Raw genomic sequence first — 20,911 nt, 5'->3', positions numbered from 1 at the left:
GGATAAATGATGACAAAAATCTACTCCAGTAAACTTACAGCATTGGCACATGGGTTACCATAGGATGGCATGAATAAGATGCATTATCTGCAGTGAAGGGGTTACCAAGACTGGCAAGGAATACACTGGTCATCATAAATCCATGCTATTATGTTATAGAATTGGAGGAGCTGAGCAGATTGATATATAGTTTTGTGGGATAAAATTCCATATATTATAACTAGAGATGAGCGATTACTGTTCGGATTAGCCGATCCGAACAGCACGCTCGCATAGAAATGAATGGATGTAGCCGGCACGCGGGGGGTTAAGCGCCCCGGCTACGTCCAAGCGGAAGTACCAGGTGCATCCATTCATTTCTATGGAGCGTGCTGTTTGGATCGGCTGATCCGAACAGTACTCGCTCATGTCTAATTATAACTTGTATTTCATTGATCTAAATCTCAAGCTCACTCTGGGTTTAGGTGTCCCATGGTCGTCCTCAGTAGTCAGCAGCCCTTCCTGTATGAAGATGCATAAAGCCACTAAGTTCTATGTCAATGGTCAAATACTGACTCATTTACATATCTGGAGGCAAAGATAAAGATCGCATAACATTAAAGCTTTTGACCAACCTGTTTTAGGCTTTTCCTTCATGGGCGTCATGTAACCATCTTCTCCTACAACTCCCCGTGAGGTACGTTCCCGTACAAATGCCGTGGGGTCAGCGCTGTATCTTTGTAGACTACTGTCTTCTGGAGCTCGCTCTGGATTCTGTTTGCGTAGAGTTCCATTACAGCAGGTGTCTTCAAAGACTTCTGAAGTTGCACCCTGGACTGTTGGGACTTCTGGTATGGGACAAACAGGTGGTCTGTATGGCAGGGTGACAGATTCTTGTGTTGTGTAGCCTCCATCTCGATACACAAACTGATTCTGTTAAAGATACAAAAGGTACATAACATGTAACTGTACTGCAGGCTCTTTGGACCCACCAGAGGAAATAACTTTGAGCCCTCCTCTCATCATGCTAAAATAGGTCAAGCCTATAAGAAATGGACCCTTGTGGTTCTGAAGTCATCTTCAAGCTGTGTCTGATAGGCCTTTCAGTTTCATTGTTGTATCAGAACCTAGGCCCACCAATAGGTTTCTATTAAGTTCAACCCTGGGGGGGCTTTATACATTAAAGAGGACCTTTCACCTCCTGGGGAACATGCGGATTTATGTACCGATAGAAAGCTGACAGTGTGCTGAATTCAGCAGTTTTCCGTTCTGTGCCCCCGGTGAAGAGCTATCGGGCCCGATACCGTAGCTCTTCACTGTCAGAAGGGCGATTCTGACAGTCAGTCAGGAACGCCCCATCTCACAGTAGCGTTTATTGCGCTGTACTGTGAGAGCAGTGAGGAACGCCCCCTCCCCTACTCCTGATAGTACTCATCCATAGACAAGTACTGGGGGTGGCGTTTCCTCACTGCTCAGCGTCATCACCGGGGTGGTAAGGAGCGCCCCCTCTCACACTACAGCACAATAGACACTACTGTGAGGAAGGGCGTTCTTGACTGACTATCTGAAACGCCCTTCTGACAGTGAAGCACTACGGTACTGGCACCGATAGCTCTTCACTGAGGGCACAAAACGGGAAAGCCGTAAATTCAGCGCACTGTCGGCTTTCTAGCGGTATATAAATCCGCATGTGCCCCAGAAGGTGAAAGGTCCTCTTTAAGGTCACTTAAAATGTAAATGTGTCCTTCCTTATCTTTTGTCTTGACTGGACATTTGCAGATGTTTTACAAAATGACCAGCTTTTTAAAACAACATGATTTTGTGATATTCTGTCATAGGATGTCTATACAAAATGTATGTATGTGTGGCTACCCAATGGTTACTTTTTGACAAAGACTTTACTAACTTGTGTTACTTGTGTTTGTGCAGTTTTCCTCCAACGACAGGGAATTTAGATTGTGAGATGGGACAATGACTGACAATTTCAGTAAAGCGCTGTGGAATATGATGGAGCGACACAAATAAGAGAAATAAATAATGCAAATTATTGTGCACATCGTACCGCTGTCTGGAAAGGAGTTTACATACAATGAGGTTTAAGCAGTCCTTTTTCTAAGGGAATCGACATTATCTGTAATTTCATACATGGCTTTTCTATTGCCAATAATGCAGCTTTCTGAAGTTACTGTAGTCAGACTTGGCAGTAAAAGAAAATAAAGTTTTGCTGTCATATCAGAAACACTTCCGAAAGCTACATTGTCTAAAAATGTCACTAAACAGACTTTGGAACATTTTTTCTGTCTGGCTGGAAAATCTTGGTGTTCTCAAATGCCCCTGGGAAACCGCCATAGTTCTAACACCTGAAAGCAAAAGGATGCTCCGAAATTATATAGACTTGTCAGCCAGGAAATTAGTGAACAGGAAAAGAGGTATATTACTTCCAAATCTACTTAAAGGGGACCTGTGAGATCTACTAGATTGTCTATCTTACAAAATAATTGTATTGATTTGTGAAATAATTCTAGAGCACCTTCATTTAACACTCTGTGTTATGCTGTTCCTCTGTTGTTCCTCTTAGAAATGATTGAAAAAATTGTCTGTTGCCATTCCCATTATCAAAGGTGTATGTGCCTACAGAGTCTGATGCTGTCAGCACTAAGTAGACATTGTCAGAATATGTAGGGGCACCCCCTATGGTTTATTCTTAAATTTATAGGAGGTGTAACAGAGGGATGGCACAACACAAAGTTCTATGGTGAATACAATTTTTGATGATACCTATGAAAAGAGAGCTGAAAGAAATACATAGTATTAAATACGGAATATGGAAGACTTCCCCCATGACTGTAGTGTGTCAGTGAATAGCACCCCAGTAAAAATGCCACTCTATATTCCATGTGTCCTTAGCTTGGTGTGACTTTCATTACAGTAATTATCATTTCTGTGATATTATATTGTGGGAATCCATGCAACTATCACATTTTTCTTGTTTTTTATGGAAAGAACAAACATACAGGACCATGTGGACACCATATATATATAATTTTCTTGATGCTGCCTGTAGTCAGTATAAAGTTCAACTTCTTGCTGTCATCATTTAAAGGGCTTGTCCCATGAAAAGCATCCTATCTATACTGCCAGTTTGTGTGGATTTAAGACTTTTCTTAAATACATTACTTTATCAAAACTGCTTTATTTGGCCACTGTCTTAATTTATTCACTTCATTGTTGACACTGCGTTTCTATAGCCACTGGGCTTATCTGCTCAGTTCCCAAGTGAATTAGCTGCCTGCTCTGGGGGGGGGGGGGAGGGGGGTCTGAGTGCTCGGCAGCAGCTCTGAGCTGTTTATGTCTGACAAGCAATGGAGCCCCTCAGATAGGGGAGTGGGGGGGGGGGCGGTGAGAGCTCCCGGATTACTGTGCTGTCTATCTTTTCCACTTATCAGCTGGTTTAATTGAATTTGGCTGATAGGGGCTGAGATAAGGACTCCGTTATCTCTGTATGTAATGCAAGCTGACTCAAATCCAGCTCTGCTACATCAGTTTCCACATCAGCTTTATACTGTGGTAATACATTTACCACCAATCCCTCATTACTGACTGCAAACATAGCAGATAGCAGAGCAAGTGGAACCCCGCCCACCAATGTGCCGAGAAAACCAGGAAGTGAACAGAGCACAGAGCCTGCAGGCTGCAGAACAAGAGTTATGGGAATACCTCTTTAATGTTCATATAAGAATGCAGCCTACAGTTCTGAAATAAGGCATAGCTCAGTTGGTAGAGCATGAGCCTCTTAATCTTAGGGTTGTGGGTTCAGGCCCCGTGTTGGGTGATGAGCTTTTACTGAAATTTTCCTATGGTGGGACTAGTAAAGGATAATCTTATCTTAAAGTCCATGAAAGTCTTTTTTTGCCCTCACATGCTGTACTATGCACTTATGCTCCCCTAGAAGCATTTTTTTAAATGTAGATTGAGAGCCCCATATAGGGATCACAATTAGAGATGAGCGAGTAGTATTCGATCGAGTAGGTATTCAAAATACTCGTACTTGGTCGAATATCACGCATTAAAAATTCACACTATAAATATACACTGTATATGTTTTTTTTAAAATGCCTACGTTGTCCTAGTTCCTGTCCCACCTCCCCTGCATAGTTATTGGTATAAAAAAAGCACAAGGGAAGGCGAATTGAATTTTTGCACGTGTATTTCGAATACCGTAGTATTCGACCAAATATCTACTCGAACGAATACTACTCGCTCATCTCTAAACACAATGTACATTTGTTTCCTATCAGAATGTCTTTGTACAATGGGAGGAAATCTATGGGAACACAGGGAGAACACACAAACTCTTTGCAAATATTTTTCCTGGCAGGACTCGAACCCAGGACTACAGCGCTGCAAGGCTGCAGTGCTAACCACAGAGCCACTGTGTTGCCCTGCTAGAAGTATTTCATTTATAGCAGAATACAGTGTCTTGAAAACTCACCATATTGTAGCACATGGATTGCCCACAGCTCTGTAATATAGATCCGTGGTTCTCCGTACAGGGACTATGCATACAAGCGTACTACAGATAAATATATATACATATACTTGACAGATATACTTGAGCTGGGTTAGTAGCAATGTAACAACTATGGCATATGCAGTATATAATTAAATCGTTTCCATTCTCTGGTGAAGCAGTAATAATTCTCCTGAATTAGACTGAGTTAATAATAATACCTGCACACACTGTTAGTGCATATATCACTTCTTGCTTCGCTTAGCCAGTCAGTGCCACAGTTCAGAGCCATAGGCACGTCATACTTGTCTAAGCAGAACTAATTGCTGAACATCTGTAAAACTGACTATCTGCAATCACCCGGCCATTGCAACGCAGGCTGCTGTGTAGTATGAAGACTGGTTACCAGTTCAATACTACACTATACTACTATTATACCGAATAATTCAAACCCACTGACATAATATCCCCACCCCAAAAATATCTTATTTAACACGTTTTATTTGCACACATTATTATATTCCTAGAGTACATCTAAGATATATCTTAGTAGTTTTACCATCTAGGTAACAATAGAATAAATTGCATAGTTACATAGTAGATGAGGTTGGATGAAGACATCAGTCCATAAAATACAAACTTTAACCCTACAATCCTCTACAGTGTTGATCCAGGGGAAGGCAAAAAAACCCCATGAGGCTCATGCCAATTGCCCCATTTCAGGGGAAAAAATTCCTTCCCTAATCCAATCTGGCAGTCAGTATAAAACCCTGGATCAACGTGTCCTTAAAATCTAGAGTCCATAACCTGGTATATTTTTGTCTTCAAGAGAGGCATCTTGCGATCTAACTCATAAAGCTGGGTTCACACAGGGTTTTGGCACAGAAACTGTGTCAAAATCCAACTAAAAATAACGCCTCCCATTGAATTCAATAGGTTCCGTTTCCCGCAAGCGGTTTGTTCCCGCTTGCAGACAAAAGAAGCGTCATGCCCTTTCTTGAGGAGGATTCCGCAGTGGAATCCGCCGCAGAGTCTATGGCACGAACACTCCCTCCCAACTAGGCCCATTAATTTGGGCCTCAACTGGAGCAGAATGCCGCGACTGAATGCAGGTGCACTGTACTGTATGCACTGCGCCGGCATCCAGTTGTGGCTAGCCAATTTTTTGGAGCTGATTCTGAGACAGCCTCCATGTTAAAATCTGGTCCAAAAAAACCCGGCTTAACTGAGATACCTGTATATAGTAGAAAGGTAATCTTGCTACAGTACTTTTTTTTAGCTTGTTTTGAAGGTGAAACAAGGGATGTATCAAAGAGAAGAATGCTATAATTTAGCAGTATATCATAAGGCTAGAAATATTGCTCTATGTTTGATAGACGTTGTGGTTGAAACTAAAATAAGTAAAAAACTGTGCTATGTGATCCATCACTAATATTTCCTACCTGGTACATTATTGGAGGAGCACCTGATGCAGATTGTATATATTCATACTGATGTGTCCAACCTTATCTCATCTCTAGTTTGGTTAATGATTTCATAAAATCTATTCAATACAATATCGCCACATGCGAGCACAATAAGTCATGAAGAACGGGGGCCTAAGGAGGCATTGTGTGGCTTAGAAAAGACAATGTGGCTCCTAATGCAAACAATAGGCAACACACTTTTGCCAAACTGTTGCCATAAAATTCTGGCTCAGAGTAAGCCAACTAAATAGTCGTATATGCTTACATTAGACTGTGATAAAGCTAGAGCATTTTCACACTGCCTAGGTTTACACCATACTGTATGGGTCAATCGCAGTGTCCTGTATCAGTGAGAAAGAATAGAAGGCTTTCAATCGCTGTGCACGCGCAGGGTAAGTAGGACTCTCACCATTTCTCCCAGGAGTCCTTATAGTAAATTCTACTACTGTGCTTTTACTCAGAAATTCAGATTCAAATCCCACTGCAACATCTTAGTGCAGAAGTAATTAAAATCTTAAGTACATAATACATATTATGGCTGTTGTCTTCAATTTTAGTTTAGATTGTCTTTACTATGTAATCCTCTGATTTCATATGGCAGCACACTGAGGTTTTATTCATTGGATTCATTTACATATAAATATTTACATGAAAACGAGGCTCTAAAGCTGAATAATGGAGGTATATTTGGAAACTGTATAATCACCTCTACAAGGTGCTGGAACCAGGTTTATAACAGATTTACTACTGATAGACTCCCTTTATAGGCACTGTGTACATGCCGCTGTTGTGTTGTGTATGAGCAGTTAGACACACAAAACTCTAAGGTTATGTTTACATGGAGTTTTTTGCAAATGGACTCCGCCTGCAAAAAACGCTCCCATTCATTTCAATGCAAGGGTTGCTTTTTTCCTGCTAAAAAAGAAGCGACATGCCCTTTCTTCCCGCAGATTCTGTGGCTGAGACAATCGTGGCCTCCACAGCGCGAGACTCACTACGGATTAGGCCCATTCATTCAAGCCTAAGCAGGAGCATTGTGACTAGCCACGCGGAAAGTTCACGTGGCGGAAAAGTTTTCGGTTATGTGAACATACCCTTAGGAAGCTTAGATGGAACACAAGACTGACGTCTACTTCCCATGTCGATGATTGAAATCTTTCTTTGACTATACCTTGATTTCTTGTTTCATGAATCAAGACTAATTTATTTCAGGCAAATGGGAGCAATGCAAATCAGTGTGGTTGGGGTAGATGATACTTTATATAGTGATGGACCACCATAATCGATTGTAGCACGTAACCTGCACATTCAGATAAGGACCTTAATTTAGACAATATAAGCGTGAGGAAAAAGAACCTACACTCTTGGACTGTTGTGACAATTTTCTACATTGTATCACTCTTTAGAAAATAGGTCAAGAATTTTCTAGTCTTGAATGAAGAGGGATTTTTTGCATCCCTTTCGAGAGTGCGGTGTTAAAGACTGCTGGGAGTTAACAGCTTTGTCCTGTAGAGTAGTAATTAGTGGATTTGCCACCGCTTTTGATGACTTGCTGACCTACAGCCTGGGCCCAGCATCAGAAAGCAAATGACTGATTGATTCAATTACCGACCTGTCTTCCTATTCACCGTCCCTTCTGTGATGGTGCTGGACACTCTCTATTAATGATGCTCCAGACTGTTCCTTCTAATTCTCTTCTTATAATGAACTGTTTGATGTCTACTGTTATACTGCTCTGTTTATGAAGACACACAAGTGTCAAGGTGTTATGGTCGTAATATGGAATTCTGGACTAATTAATATTTCCAAAGATTCTATAAAGCTTAAGCTTCTGATGTCAGAATTGTTGTCTTTGTTGCTTATTTCTTTTTGATACTAAAGTATTCTGTAGAAAATGTCGGCTTCTTTTTTTGACCCTTCAACCCGTGAAGCCTGTGATCCTCAACAGCTCAGTTCCCATCAATCTGCGGAAAACCATTTACTAATACAATTTGTCCAATCTCATAAATGTAATGTAATGTGTAATAGACCTTTTTTGTTCTTTTTTTGCTCTTGCTTTCTTCAGTTACAAATAATTCAAAAAAACACTGAAAATTAATGGCAAAGGGTATGTATATTAGGTGTCATCCAGGGGGATAAAACATTAACATATAGGGTATATATCCAATAATGGAGCTTACCCCTGGATGAGAACTAAATTGCAATGTCTTTTTCTCAGGAAGCATTGCCTAGTCTATAAAATTCTCTACATCAACTGATCATCTCCAGAATGGGAAATGGTGCCCACCAAGACCTAACGTAATGACAAAAACATCACCAGGTATTGGATAGAGCCATATACCATCTCCACAATGGGAAATGGTACCCACCAAGACCTAAGATGATGACAACAACATCACCAGGTATTGGATGGAGCCATATACCATCTCCACAATGGGAAATGGTGCCCACCAAGACCTAACATAATGACAAAAACATCACCAGGTATTGGATAAAGCCATATACCATCTCCAGAATAATTAATGGTGCCCACCAAGACCTAACGTAATGACAAAAACATCACCAGGTATTGGATAGAGCCATATACCATCTCCACAATGGGAAATGGTACCCACCAAGACCTAAGATGATGACAACAACATCACCAGGTATTAATAGAGCCATATACCATCTCCACAATGGGAAATGGTGCCCACCAAGACCTAAGGTGATGACAAAATCACCAGGTATTGGATAGAGCCATATACCATCTCCAGAGTGGGAAATGGTGCCCACCAAGACCTAAGGTGATGACAACAACACCAGGTATTTGATAGAGCCATATACCTTCTCCACAATGGGAAATGGTACCCACCAAGACCTAAGGTGAAGACAACAACATCACCAGGTATTGGATAGAGCCATATACCATCTACACAATGGGAAATGGTGCCCACCAAGACCTAACATAATGACAGAAACATCACCAGGTATTGGATAGAGCCATATACCATCTCCAGAATGGTTAATGGTGCCCACCAAGACCTAACAGAATGACAAAAAAGTCAACAAGTATTGGATAGAGCCATATTTCCATCTAGCAACTGCCTGTATCAAGAAGCCCAAGTATTCCAGTGCCTGCGGCACTTGACAGCAGTCGTGTCTTATTATATAGTATAAAAGATGACTTTAATATATTTTGCGCATCTGGATATGAAAAAAAGAGGAGATGGGGCAAATACTAAAGCCGGTTATTAATATTACACACTGGAAAGAGTTAGTATGTCAATGATCATGAGAAGGCTGGCAGATTTAAGACTGGAGACAAGAACATTAAATGGTGGTGCTGAGTCTGCTGACCTAATGGTTTATTATGTGCAAAAATAGGTAATTATTGAAGGCACCATTAGCTTTCCAGTCTTGATGTTGATCTATGAAAGTCAATGTGGCAATCAGAATGGCCTTTCAGTATTTGCTGTCAGCCATCTCATGCTATGAAACCAAGGTAGAGGATGAAATGAGGAATGAGGCATTAGTCAATATTAAGGGCTGGGGAAGGGAACTATTTGTGCCAGTCATATAGGCTAGGGGTGACTGACACTGTATTGTTTGGACATCATACTGTATGGGAGACTAACCCAATGTACCCCTACAAGAAAAGAGAAAACAACCATTGGATAAGTCAGTTAAGACATATACAGATGAAAGGCTAATGTGGAATACTTACTCCTGACATAGGGGTGTAGGCAGGAGGAGGGCTGTGTCCAATTTCACTCTGATAGGAAAGAAAATGGAATGACGGAAATAAGAATGAAAAGAATTCATGATCTGTATGAGAGTAGTAAGAAAAACGCATGCAGCAAAGTGATGCCAACGCCTAGTAATGGGTGCATGTATATAATATATAGCACTGTACAGAACATTCTTTCTCTAATGAAGATTCTATGATCTTGTAATACGGAGTCCTTGGAGCCTGCAATGTCATAATCTGACTATTTTGCAGTTAAAAAATAGTCAATTTATTTTAGGTTGATGAAAAATGTTCGGCAAGGTGGGACGCAAGGTAACCATGAAGTCATAAGAATGTTTTATACTTCTCCAACACTGAACTTTTCTGAGGAAAGTAGGCTGAAAATGTCACTATATACAGTATACAGAGTTCTGATAGTCATGGCAAATATCAACCATATGAATTACAACAAGAAATGTATAAATTACAGGTTATGAACCAGACATCACAAAATGTCAGTAAAGTCTTCAATTCAAATAAAGTCTTGATTCTACTCCTTGTGTGAATACTGTCATACATTTTTACCTATTGATTTGATGGTTTAAAAGTGAGATTTTAAGGGTGCCTGCACATGTCATGGACCCAACCGCATAGTTCAGGAGCCTGTGGGCACATACACAAGGACATAACTTGATGGGGTGCAGAGGGTGCAGTCGCACCGGTGCCCAGGATCCCTAGGCACCCATAAGCACTGGCACTAGTATTGAGATTGCAGCTTCCATCTGGCCCCTAAGCCAAGGAGACCCACAGATTACCCTAACCACACTAAGGTGGATTAAACTCCTTAGCACCCGTAATTATCACTATCAAGAATTCGCTGTAGGGATGACGTAGGGGGCCCCAGACAAAAGGTTGAACAAGACTTAAATTAAAATGCCATATTCCTTAGATACCACCCTTAAGTAGATAACACATCATGGCCCCGAGAACCTGGAGATGGAGACAGGGCGACACAGGCAGACGTACAAGCCATGGGAGAACAGACTGTGCCAGCACTGTGACCAGGGGGCCCTAGAAGACGAGACCCACTTCCTGCTACACTGCTCCAAATACTCAGCTGTGAGGGCTGTCTACTTCCAAAGACTCTCTGCTACATCCTACTGGGAGAAGAGGCCACTGTGGAGATCGCTGCCCAATATGTGTCCAGCTGTCACCAAACAAGAGGAAGATGAGACCCCACGGACAGTTATACCCCAAACCACCCACCCCACTCCACCTCCCCATATAGCGGCCACCTCCTAAGAGGAAGATGAGACACCACGGACTGTTATACCCCAAATCAACCCCCCCATACCCACCACTCCCCCCCCCCCCCTGACTTTTCCCAACATCTAGCTCTGCTGTCTTGCTTTTGTCCCTCCCTTGGTCTCTTCCCTACAGTATTGTGAAGGCTAAATTATTGTACAAATACACCTAATCTATATATTAATAGCAATATTCAACGTCTTCCCATGTAAATTTCCCCTTTCAGCGAGTGACCTTCCCATGAGCTACCTTTAGGCACAGGCCCACTGGAGCTATAGGTCATACAACAACTAGTTAGTATGCCTAACACCATCACAAGAACATTGCAAACATTAGGAATCCTCCAGATACCGTCACTATATTCTACAGTATTATTATAGATGGTAAACATTCTAGAGCTTGTATTCTATTGTTTTATATTTTGTAACTACTAAACATTACCCATGACTTATATACATTTATGTAGGACATAGACTTGTAATACACAACATCACTCAGCTGCGCCTGACAGCTCAAGCCAATTCTAAACTATATGGTGATTCCTGCCATCTCCCGATTGCCTGTGCTGACAAGGCTTGAAGGCAGTAACCTATGGAACCTGTAGCAACTCATCCTACAACAAACATGACAGTAATAGACATTTCCCTTGGCTTGACATTAAGATCCTGGAATACTAAGTACAGCTCCATTCAAATCTAATTTATTGCTATCTCAGCTTGATGTGTTACATTCCCTTTAATGCTTTCATGTCACAATACAGACCTCCCATTCCAGTATGTGGCAAATCAATATGCAGGAAAGACCACTCTTGGAATTAAAAGTAATGCTATATAATAATGCCCGGCATTGAGCGCTGTCCTATCATGTTTTGAAGGGATTGGGAAACCATGAACTCTGAACTTGTGTAGTTATTCATCCCTCCTTTTATTTCCTGTTGCTTATATAGTGTCAACTAATTCTATAGCGCTGTACATACATACATTCACATCAGTTCCCGTCTCTAATGGAGTTCACAATCTCATTTCCTTACAGTAACACATACACATTGGGGACAATATAAATCAAGTAATATATTGGTGGGCACATGGAGTGGGAAACTTGGTTGTAAAATATTGCAGAAAGACCTACAGTAGAGAAGATGGCAGCATGGGCAAGAACATTGTTGACAGTGGCATAACTAAAGTCTTGTTGGCCCGGTGCAATCTCTTGTCCGGGGCCCCCTATCTCATCCCTATAGTGATGTTACGGGTGCTAAGGAGTTTAATCCACCTTAGTGTGGTTAGGACAATCTGTGGGTCTCCTTTTGTCCGGGGCCCCCTGTCTCATCCCTATAGTGATGTTACGGGTGCTAAGGAGTTTAATCCACCTTAGTGTGGTTAGGACAATCTGTGGGTCTCCTTTTGTCCGGGGCCCCCTGTCTCATCCCTATAGTGATGGTTACGGGTGCTAAGGAGTTTAATCCACCTTAGTGTGGTTAGGACAATCTGTGGGTCTCCTTGGCTTATGGGCCAGATGGAAGATGCAATCTCAATACTGATGTCAGTGCTTATTGGCTCCCTAAGGCTCCTGGCCCCCTCCTTAAGTCACACCCATGGATGTTGATAATAGTGAGTTATTATCCTTTGGATAGGCTATCGATTGAAGATCAGTGGGGGTGGGGGTGGGGTCTGACATCGAGGACCCCTGCCAATGAGCTGTTTGAAGCAGCAGCAACACTTCCATTTTATGTCACATTCATTGTCACATGGCGTCTATCCAGTTCAGTTCCATTCAAATGAATGGGGATGAGATGAGATATAACACACAACTGATCTACAAGGTTTGGTGCTGCACTTGGTTTTCTGAAAACAGGTCAAAGCATTCAGTCTCTTTAAACAGTTGATCAACAGGGATCCCGGGTGTCGGACCTCCCCCTATATATAACTAATGATCTATAATAAGGATGGGTCATCAATTTATAATCCCAGAAAATCCCTTTAAATGGAATGTACTAAAGAGAACAGAACAAGAAAAATACTCGTTGCACTTGTGAACCAGCAAAGTGAATCCCTTTGGATTTGACCCCGTTGGATTTATTCACTCCTGGGAGACAGCTCTACTTTTTAGTTTACCTGTTTGTTAATACATTTTTTTTTTAAACCTTGTATTGGTTCATGACTTTGTTGAGAAGCCTATTTTTATTGTAATCATTAGAAGTTATGTCTTAGCGTTTTGCCGCTTTACTTATGTCAGCCAGCCGTTCTTTGCTGTTGCTCTATTCTGGTTGCAAGCAAGTTATAGGTATCAGTAAGTACTCAATGTCAAGCAGTAGCTGCAAAAACAAATATGATTTTACAGTGAAAAATCCATCATCCCAGTACAATAGTAACCCTCTATAAGTTTACCCTATATGAGACTACATCTAAAATGTGGGAATCAGTTTTTCGTAAAAAAAAAAAGATAGATGAGAGCTGGAGAGGGTTCAAAGGCGGGTGGTGAGATTATTAAAGGTATTGTCCAAATATTAGCGCAATGATTAAAATACAACAAGACAACCTATACTTACCCGTCCACCCCACCATTGCTCCCAGCAATGACACAAGTGATAAAGCAGTACAGAGTCGAAACCAAACAAACAAAAAAAACCACCGCAAGCAGAAAAACCCTTTCAAGTGTGTCTCTGCTCATCAAATTATTTTCCAGATAGAGCTGATGTTTGCTCAGGCTGAAATGTTTCTCATTTCCCACACCACATATATTTGATAACAGTGAATGCCAATGAAATACCAGTAAAGCTTCCGTCCCTGGCACCCCAAGAGCAATGCACCTCCATAATATTGAAGCAAATAGCAGCACCGTCTTATTGGCTGGAGTTATTGCTTGATGGTTTTTTTGCTTTTTTTTTTACAGCAATGTACTTTTTATAATTGACCTTTAAGAGTTCCTGCATTTGATATTTTCTTGGTTCTCTTGTTGCTTAGAGTTTCAGGTGCATGACTGAGTAGCCTAATCTGACCGCAGATACCTTGGGAGAGAAGTGTCTGAGACAGTGGCAAACGGAAATAAACCTTAATTCGGTATGAGCGGCTGTATGCTAAACCCTAAAATATTGACTTCTCAAAGAGCATTTTCTCATTTCTTGCCTGCTTTAGAGCTATAAGTGAGCTAGAAGACGTGATTAGCAATCCTACATATGTTTAGTAATCCTAATTAGAGACGAGCGAACACTGTTCGGATCAGCCGATCCGAACAGCACGCACCCAATGAATGGAAGCACCTGTGACGCCGGCTGGCCGCCGGCTAAGACAGCGTCACAGGTGCTTCCATTCATTTCTATGGGTGCGTGCTGTTCGGATCGGCTGATCCGAACAGTGTTCGCTCAACTCTAATCCTAATATAAATGTGAAAGTTTGGATGTATGGATGTTTGTTCCTCGATCACGAAAAAACGGTTGAACGGATTTCAATGAAATTTGGCACAAGCAAATTTTTGTGACACTTCATAGTCACAGATTTCTCCTCAAGTGGAGCTCAGAGGGATCATCGATGCCAACAACACACTCATTATATGGCGTCCCAGCGAGCTGATGAGATGCCGGAGGATGACATAGATAGATAGATAGATAGGTAGATATGAGATAGATAGATAGATAGATAGATAGATAGATAGATAGATAGGAGATAGATAGATAGATAGATAGGAGATAGATAGATAGATAGATAGATAGATAGATAATAGATAGATAGATAGATAGATAGATAGGAGATAGATAGATAGATAGATAGATAGATACATAGATACATAGGAGATAGATAGATAGATAGATAGATAGATAGATAGGAGATAGATAGATAGATAGATAGATAGATAGATAGATAGATACATAGATACATAGGAGATAGATAGATAGATAGATAGATAGATAGATAGATAGGAGATAGATAGATAGATAGATAGATAGATACATTTTACATAATTTTAGGGCATCTACATTTTGAAGGTTCTGTCTTCTTATTGGTAACATAACTGTATTATAAGTATACATGGGGCAACACGGCGGCTCAGTGTTTAGGAGTCCTGGGTTTGAATCCTGCCAGGAACAACATCTGCAAGGAGTTTGTATGTTCTCCCTGTGTTTGCGGGAATTTCCTCCCATTCTACAAAAAGACATACTGATAGGACAAAAAAAAAAAAGTACATTGTGATCCCTATATGGGGCTCACAATCTACATTAAAAAGAAAAAGTATACATAGGAGTGCTATAAACTCACGCTGTACACTTTAGACAGTTGTCAGCCAAGTACGAGTCTGTCTAAGAGCTATTCTACCAGACCACACCATACACACGCACACCTCATCCAAGTGTATGTTACTGCCTGACATCTCTGGTTCATGTCCCTTGAGAATAAAAGAATTGGGCTTGTATAACAGAGAAATCCTAATCTCCCCTGATGTCTATTATCAGGGGGAAATCCGACCACCTCCATACACATCAGATGGCTGGCCAGTCCTGTTACTATAGGCAGTATATGACCACTTTAACTCTGAAATTAAGATGGGGACGTGTTTATCTTAATGGGTGGTCGGACAGATCAATACTGCAGATCTGTGCAATGGATATTAAACCTTTTTTTATTTCTCAAAAGCTTCCGATTTTTGTGCTATAAGATGTATTATAGCTCAGCCTTACACAGAATTTGCTTTCATGGTTTTGACGGATGGATTACACTTGCATTCCTTGTCGTGTATTGCAATGTGTGATGTGGTGTTGAGAAGTACGGGATGTCCTTGTGAACTTAATAATGGTTTTCTCACTTCTCTTGTCAGAACATGAGACTTGTACAGCGTGTATTTGATTGTATAAACTTCCTGCCAGGGCTGTGACTGCGGTATTGGATAAAATCGTACTGGGGGCGCAGAGCAACATGTGAAAACTAAGACGTGTTACTGTGCTCTGCAACATGCTCGCAGGTATATAAAATGCCATGTATGAAGCATGCATTCTTGTCACAAGCGTCATTTACTTCTTCTGACATTATTTCCCGCTATGTGAAGAAAATAATGATTTTAGGGGAGGAAACTGAGCAGTATTGTGCAGGGGAATAAACTGATTGTAATACAGAAATCCAAGTGTATCCATTAGCCCTGAATCCCAATGAAAAATTAGTCTTGACGTCTGATGAAGAGGTTTTATGCCTTGAAAAACGTTGTTACTTGAAACCAATAAGCTTGATATTAAACAGTACATCAGGGCGACGTCTGCTGTAACCATAGGCAAATGGTAGGGGTAGTCCTGCATCCAGTTAGGGTGACTGTATCCTGAGTGATCATGTAACAGGGACATTGGGTGCAACCAAATAGGTGAGAAAGTCTCTCTCCTTCCCATCTTAGTATCATCGCTACTTACTATCCCGCATGGTTATTTTTTGTCTTTTCCAATATCTCACTAACCATATATCAAAACATTCACCTATAACCTGGACCAAATATTGACACATTTCTTGTTGGACGTCTTTACCGAATCTGTTGTGTTTTTGCAAAATATGGTGCAGGAGCTTCATGAAATGGAATTGATTCCAATATTTTTCAATTAATTGGAAACTGGTAGAACTACATAATTCAATCTTTATTTATTTCCACAAATAAGTCTATTATTTATTTCGATTACTTATCTATCACCAACATAGCTAGTAGCACTTTACAGATACTGTCATTGCTCATTGTCCCCTCGAAGCTCACAATTAGAGATGAGCGAACACTGTTCGGATCAGCCGTTCCGAACAGCGCGCTCCCATAGAAATGAATGGAAGCACCTCGCACGTACACTTTGCCGGCGGCCGGCGTCACAGGTGCTTCCATACATTTCTATGGGAGCGTGCTGATCGGAATGGCTGATCCGAACAGTGTTCGCTCATCTCTACTCACAATCTAATACATGTTTGTAGTGTTTGTAGTGTGCGATACCTGGAGGAAACTTAAGCAAACACAGGGAGCACATGGAATCTACATCCAGCCATATTAGTCAGTGTGCTGCACCAGGCAGAGCCCACTTTGATCCTTGCGCCCTGTACAACCAACTTCGTATTCACTTAGTTAACCCTTCAGAAGTCCCTGGTTGAAGTGGATGTTTTGCACTGAATGAATGAGGTGCCAAATCTTACGCTAGGTCCACACTTGCATTCCCACTCAAGGACTCAACAAATAGAAGCCTAATCCACTTAAAGCAGTTTTTCACGATCCCCATAGACTATAATAATGGGGTTTCTGCACGAAAAAGGGCGAAAAAACGGACTTGAGGACGGAAACCCGGAATGGAGAACGGGCATAGGTGTGAACCTAGCCTTATATATGGGTAACCTCACATCATAAATTATTTATAGCATATCTGATTCCTGATATAAATATGACAACTGCCCCCTAAATAACAATGTATAGACTACAGGTTCGGGTCTTAGAACCTACTCATATAAATACTAGATTTCTAATATCTACAATGTAACCAACTGTTCACCAAACAATTCAAAGCAGAAGAAATCACCAAGATGCAGCAAGACTTCCGTATTATTTAGGAAGTAGGACATACAATCCTCCCAGCCACGGAGCTCTCACTCCCTAAGTATGGCACAATTAGATTTGGGACTGTGTGTGCTGGGGGCTACTTTCAGGTGCGCACAGCTGGCTTTGTATGACCCGTGTTATTGAGCACAGAGATGATCTCTGCAGGATGATGACAGAATTCTCTGACAACAAACAAGGGCCTGTCTCTGGGGCTGCTCTTTCCAATCTGGTTTTGATCTCATCTCTGATCAGTTGCAAATAGCAGCCAGTGCCTTTGAAATGGAGCTGGTGTTTGCTCGGGGAGGATGGGATTTGGAATTGTTTGCTTGGCCAAATCACTGGAGGGACATTTTGAGTTGTTCACTTCAAACGTGTCTTTAAGAAACAATAGAAATACGTCTTCGGGTCATCGCATTGATTTATGTAAGATAGTCATTGGACGACCACTGTGTTTCCCTATATGTGTGATGATTCCTTATCCTGTAATTTCAGCCAGAGGTGGATAAGGCAGAAATGAGATTACTTGTATTTCTGGTATGTTCTGAAAATAAGAGCTTGCATTCTTTTTGCCTAGAATACTTGTGTTCTAATTAGTATTGTATCATGTAGTTATTATCATTAGAGATGAGCGAGTAGTATTTGATCGAGTAGGTATACGATAGAATACTATGGTATTCAAAATACTCATACAGTGTATAGCATTCAGCAAATCAACACTGGTTCTGCAGCAGGCTCGTCCTTGCTATTCGGGAGAGCTGGCAGCTTGCGTTTATGCGGGAGCTGACTTTTTCTCATAGGAATGCATTGACCAGCGTTGATTGGCCGAATGCTATACAGTGTACAGCATTCGGCCAATCAACGCTGGTTCTGCCGGAGGCTCGTCTGTGAGGAGACGGAGTCTAGGATCGGACCACAGCAGTCTCCTTTATGGTCCGATCTTAGACTCTGCTTCCTCACAGACGAGCCTCCAGCAGAACCAGCATTGATTGGCCGAATGCTGTACACTGTATAGCATTCGGCCAATCAACGCTAGTCAATGCACTCCTATGAGAAAAAGTCAGCTCCCGCATAACCGCAAGCTGCCAGCTCTCCTGACTAGCAAAGAAGAGCCTGCTGCAGAACCAGCGTTGATTGGCCGAATGCTATACACTGTATAGCATTCGGCCAATCAATGCTGGTTCTGCAGGATGAGTAAGTTCATATTAGTGCTTGCCTCCTGTCTGGAAGGAGTCTGCAGGAGTAACCCCCCCCCCCCCCCCCCTAAAGGAATATCAGTGCAAATGCAAGCACTGTGCAGTTAAAGCGCATGGACCCGTTATAGTATATGGGGTTCGTGCACTTTAACTGCACAACGCTCCTCCTAAACACTCTCCTCCTGCTAATCGTGGACTTAGTGACTCTCCTTTAGTCAAATAATGGTTTAATCTGAAACAAGCATTTTTTTCCCATATTAAGTAGTCAAATATTGAGGCTCTACGCGAAACGAATATCGACTATTTCACTACTCGCTCATCACTAATTATCATAGATCCATTATATAATCCTATATGTCGTCAAGATCTCCTGGCAATTAATATCAAGGATGTAGTGGCTCAGGGACCCGACATGAACATCATCTTACCTTTCACACCATTCATTACAATGTTCCTATAAGTATCTGATTATTCGTCAATGGTTTTATATACAGTTAGAAAACATTTGGATAGATGACGTTATTTAGTCTTCTCAATCTACAATGACATGGCTACTTAAGGTGCTGGTTGGGTAGTAAACAAAGAGTTGGCTGGTCTGGTAGTATAACATTTAGTTTATGTTGGCAGAATAAAGATGTTGACATAATCTACAAAAGACTTGTTTCATGAAGACAACTCTGTCCATATATCATAGATAGGGTGTCCTGAGGACTGTGATCATGGATTTGAGTAATACATTATCCCTGTAGTTATTCAGCAGGGGAAAGGCTTGGAGACTGACCACAAAACTTTAAAGCTTTCCAAGAACTTACCTGTCTTCTCCAAGCCGAATGGAATAAAATACCACTAGTCATCATACAAGGACTTGTGGAAAGCATGCCCCCGAGGGTTGAGGCTGTAATTGCCACTTAAGCCGCTCGGACCACAGGTGTCCAAATACTTATTGGTAGACAGTGTATAGTAGCATTGGTGGCTGGAACTACAGTCCTGCTCCCATTCACTTGCAGGGCTGCTTCCAACTGTATACCTAGTATATGGCCAAAACACCTAATCGGGACAGGGTCTTGGTATTGGACCCTAGATGCCAATGACCTTTCCAGTGGATAGGTTATCATCAGTATTAATTACCCTCAGGTCTGGACAACTCCTTTAAAGTCGCTCAATACCGTAGACTCACTTTGGCATCCTTTACATAAGTTTGTGTAATTAGTCTAAGATGCAAAACTTCAAAGACTTCCATACAGAATAGAGTTCGGGGTGACGCCACCGCCCCTCCCGGAATGATTGACTAGTATTTGTCTTGATATTTCTTTGTGTATGAATCATGTTCCAGCTCAGTGTACAATGAAAGGAAGATCAGTTACGGACTGAAATACATCCAATTTGGCAGCTGTGCGATCTCCTGTCACAAAATCTGACCTCACAAACACATTGGAAAAGTGTCACAAATGCAGAAAGAAGGCGAATAAACAGTCTGAAAGAGGGGTAGCGGGAGAGAGAAAAGGCTGGAGTAGAGGCTGCCGGGTAGACACATCAGCTCTTCATCTTCCTGTACAAAGCGGCAATCAAGACACATTCTGCGCTTCCCAAAGAGTATCATTGAGGGTAAAAGAAGGGGTTCCTTCTAGTTCATGCCGTGAATGCAAGACACTGAAAACTAGAAAATCTTTCACTTTTTTACTGCTGAATAGCAAGTTGATGATAATTTCTCTTTCCTGCTCCGTGGTGCTGCCATCTGTAATTGAGCTTCTTGTCTGGTCCTTTTTGAGTTCTGAATGGAGTTGATGAGGAACGGCAATGTTGAGCGGGTCTGACTATGCAGGAAACCTCACAAGTATTCACCCCCACACCCATGCCCAGCTGTGCTGAGATAACACACATGCCAAGCAATATATCATGTATCAGATACACGTAGAATGGGTCTTAATGGTGTCTGTTAGAGTTCTTTGCATGGTGTCATCGTTGATGCTGTTAGGTATGGACACAAACTTCCTTTCAATAGTTTGCTCCGGAGCTCTTCCTTACCCTAATATCATTATCTTGGACTGATGAATAAGCCATATAACTGTGAATACATTTCCCTGAAACTAGGGAAACCTATGTGGATATTAGAGAGGGGACGTTCTCTATAACAGTCATGTACTAGACTGTCTGCAGCTGAAATCCAGATTGCTGCCATGGATCGCACTTAGATCTGCATGCGCGTTAGCTC

The 20,911-nt window shown here is 41.5% G+C and overlaps 1 protein-coding gene across 1 annotated transcript in view; it reads right to left on the bottom strand.

The window, feature by feature from the left end:
- Positions 1 to 20,911, bottom strand: part of ERBB4 (erb-b2 receptor tyrosine kinase 4) — a 703,330-nt gene that overhangs the window by 9,389 nt on the left and 673,030 nt on the right. The window contains exons 26-27 of the mRNA XM_075284941.1: positions 9,662 to 9,709; positions 615 to 912 (exon numbers count right to left, since the gene is read on the bottom strand). Coding sequence (XP_075141042.1) covers positions 615 to 912; positions 9,662 to 9,709 — 346 coding nt within the window. The remainder of the gene's footprint in view (positions 1 to 614; positions 913 to 9,661; positions 9,710 to 20,911) is intronic.

The sequence above is a fragment of the Leptodactylus fuscus genome, chromosome 8 (genome assembly GCF_031893055.1).
Source record: "Leptodactylus fuscus isolate aLepFus1 chromosome 8, aLepFus1.hap2, whole genome shotgun sequence".
Lineage (NCBI taxonomy): Eukaryota > Metazoa > Chordata > Amphibia > Anura > Leptodactylidae > Leptodactylus > Leptodactylus fuscus.
Note: the sequence above shows the minus strand (reverse complement) of the source record. Positions and strands in the feature narration are given on the sequence as shown.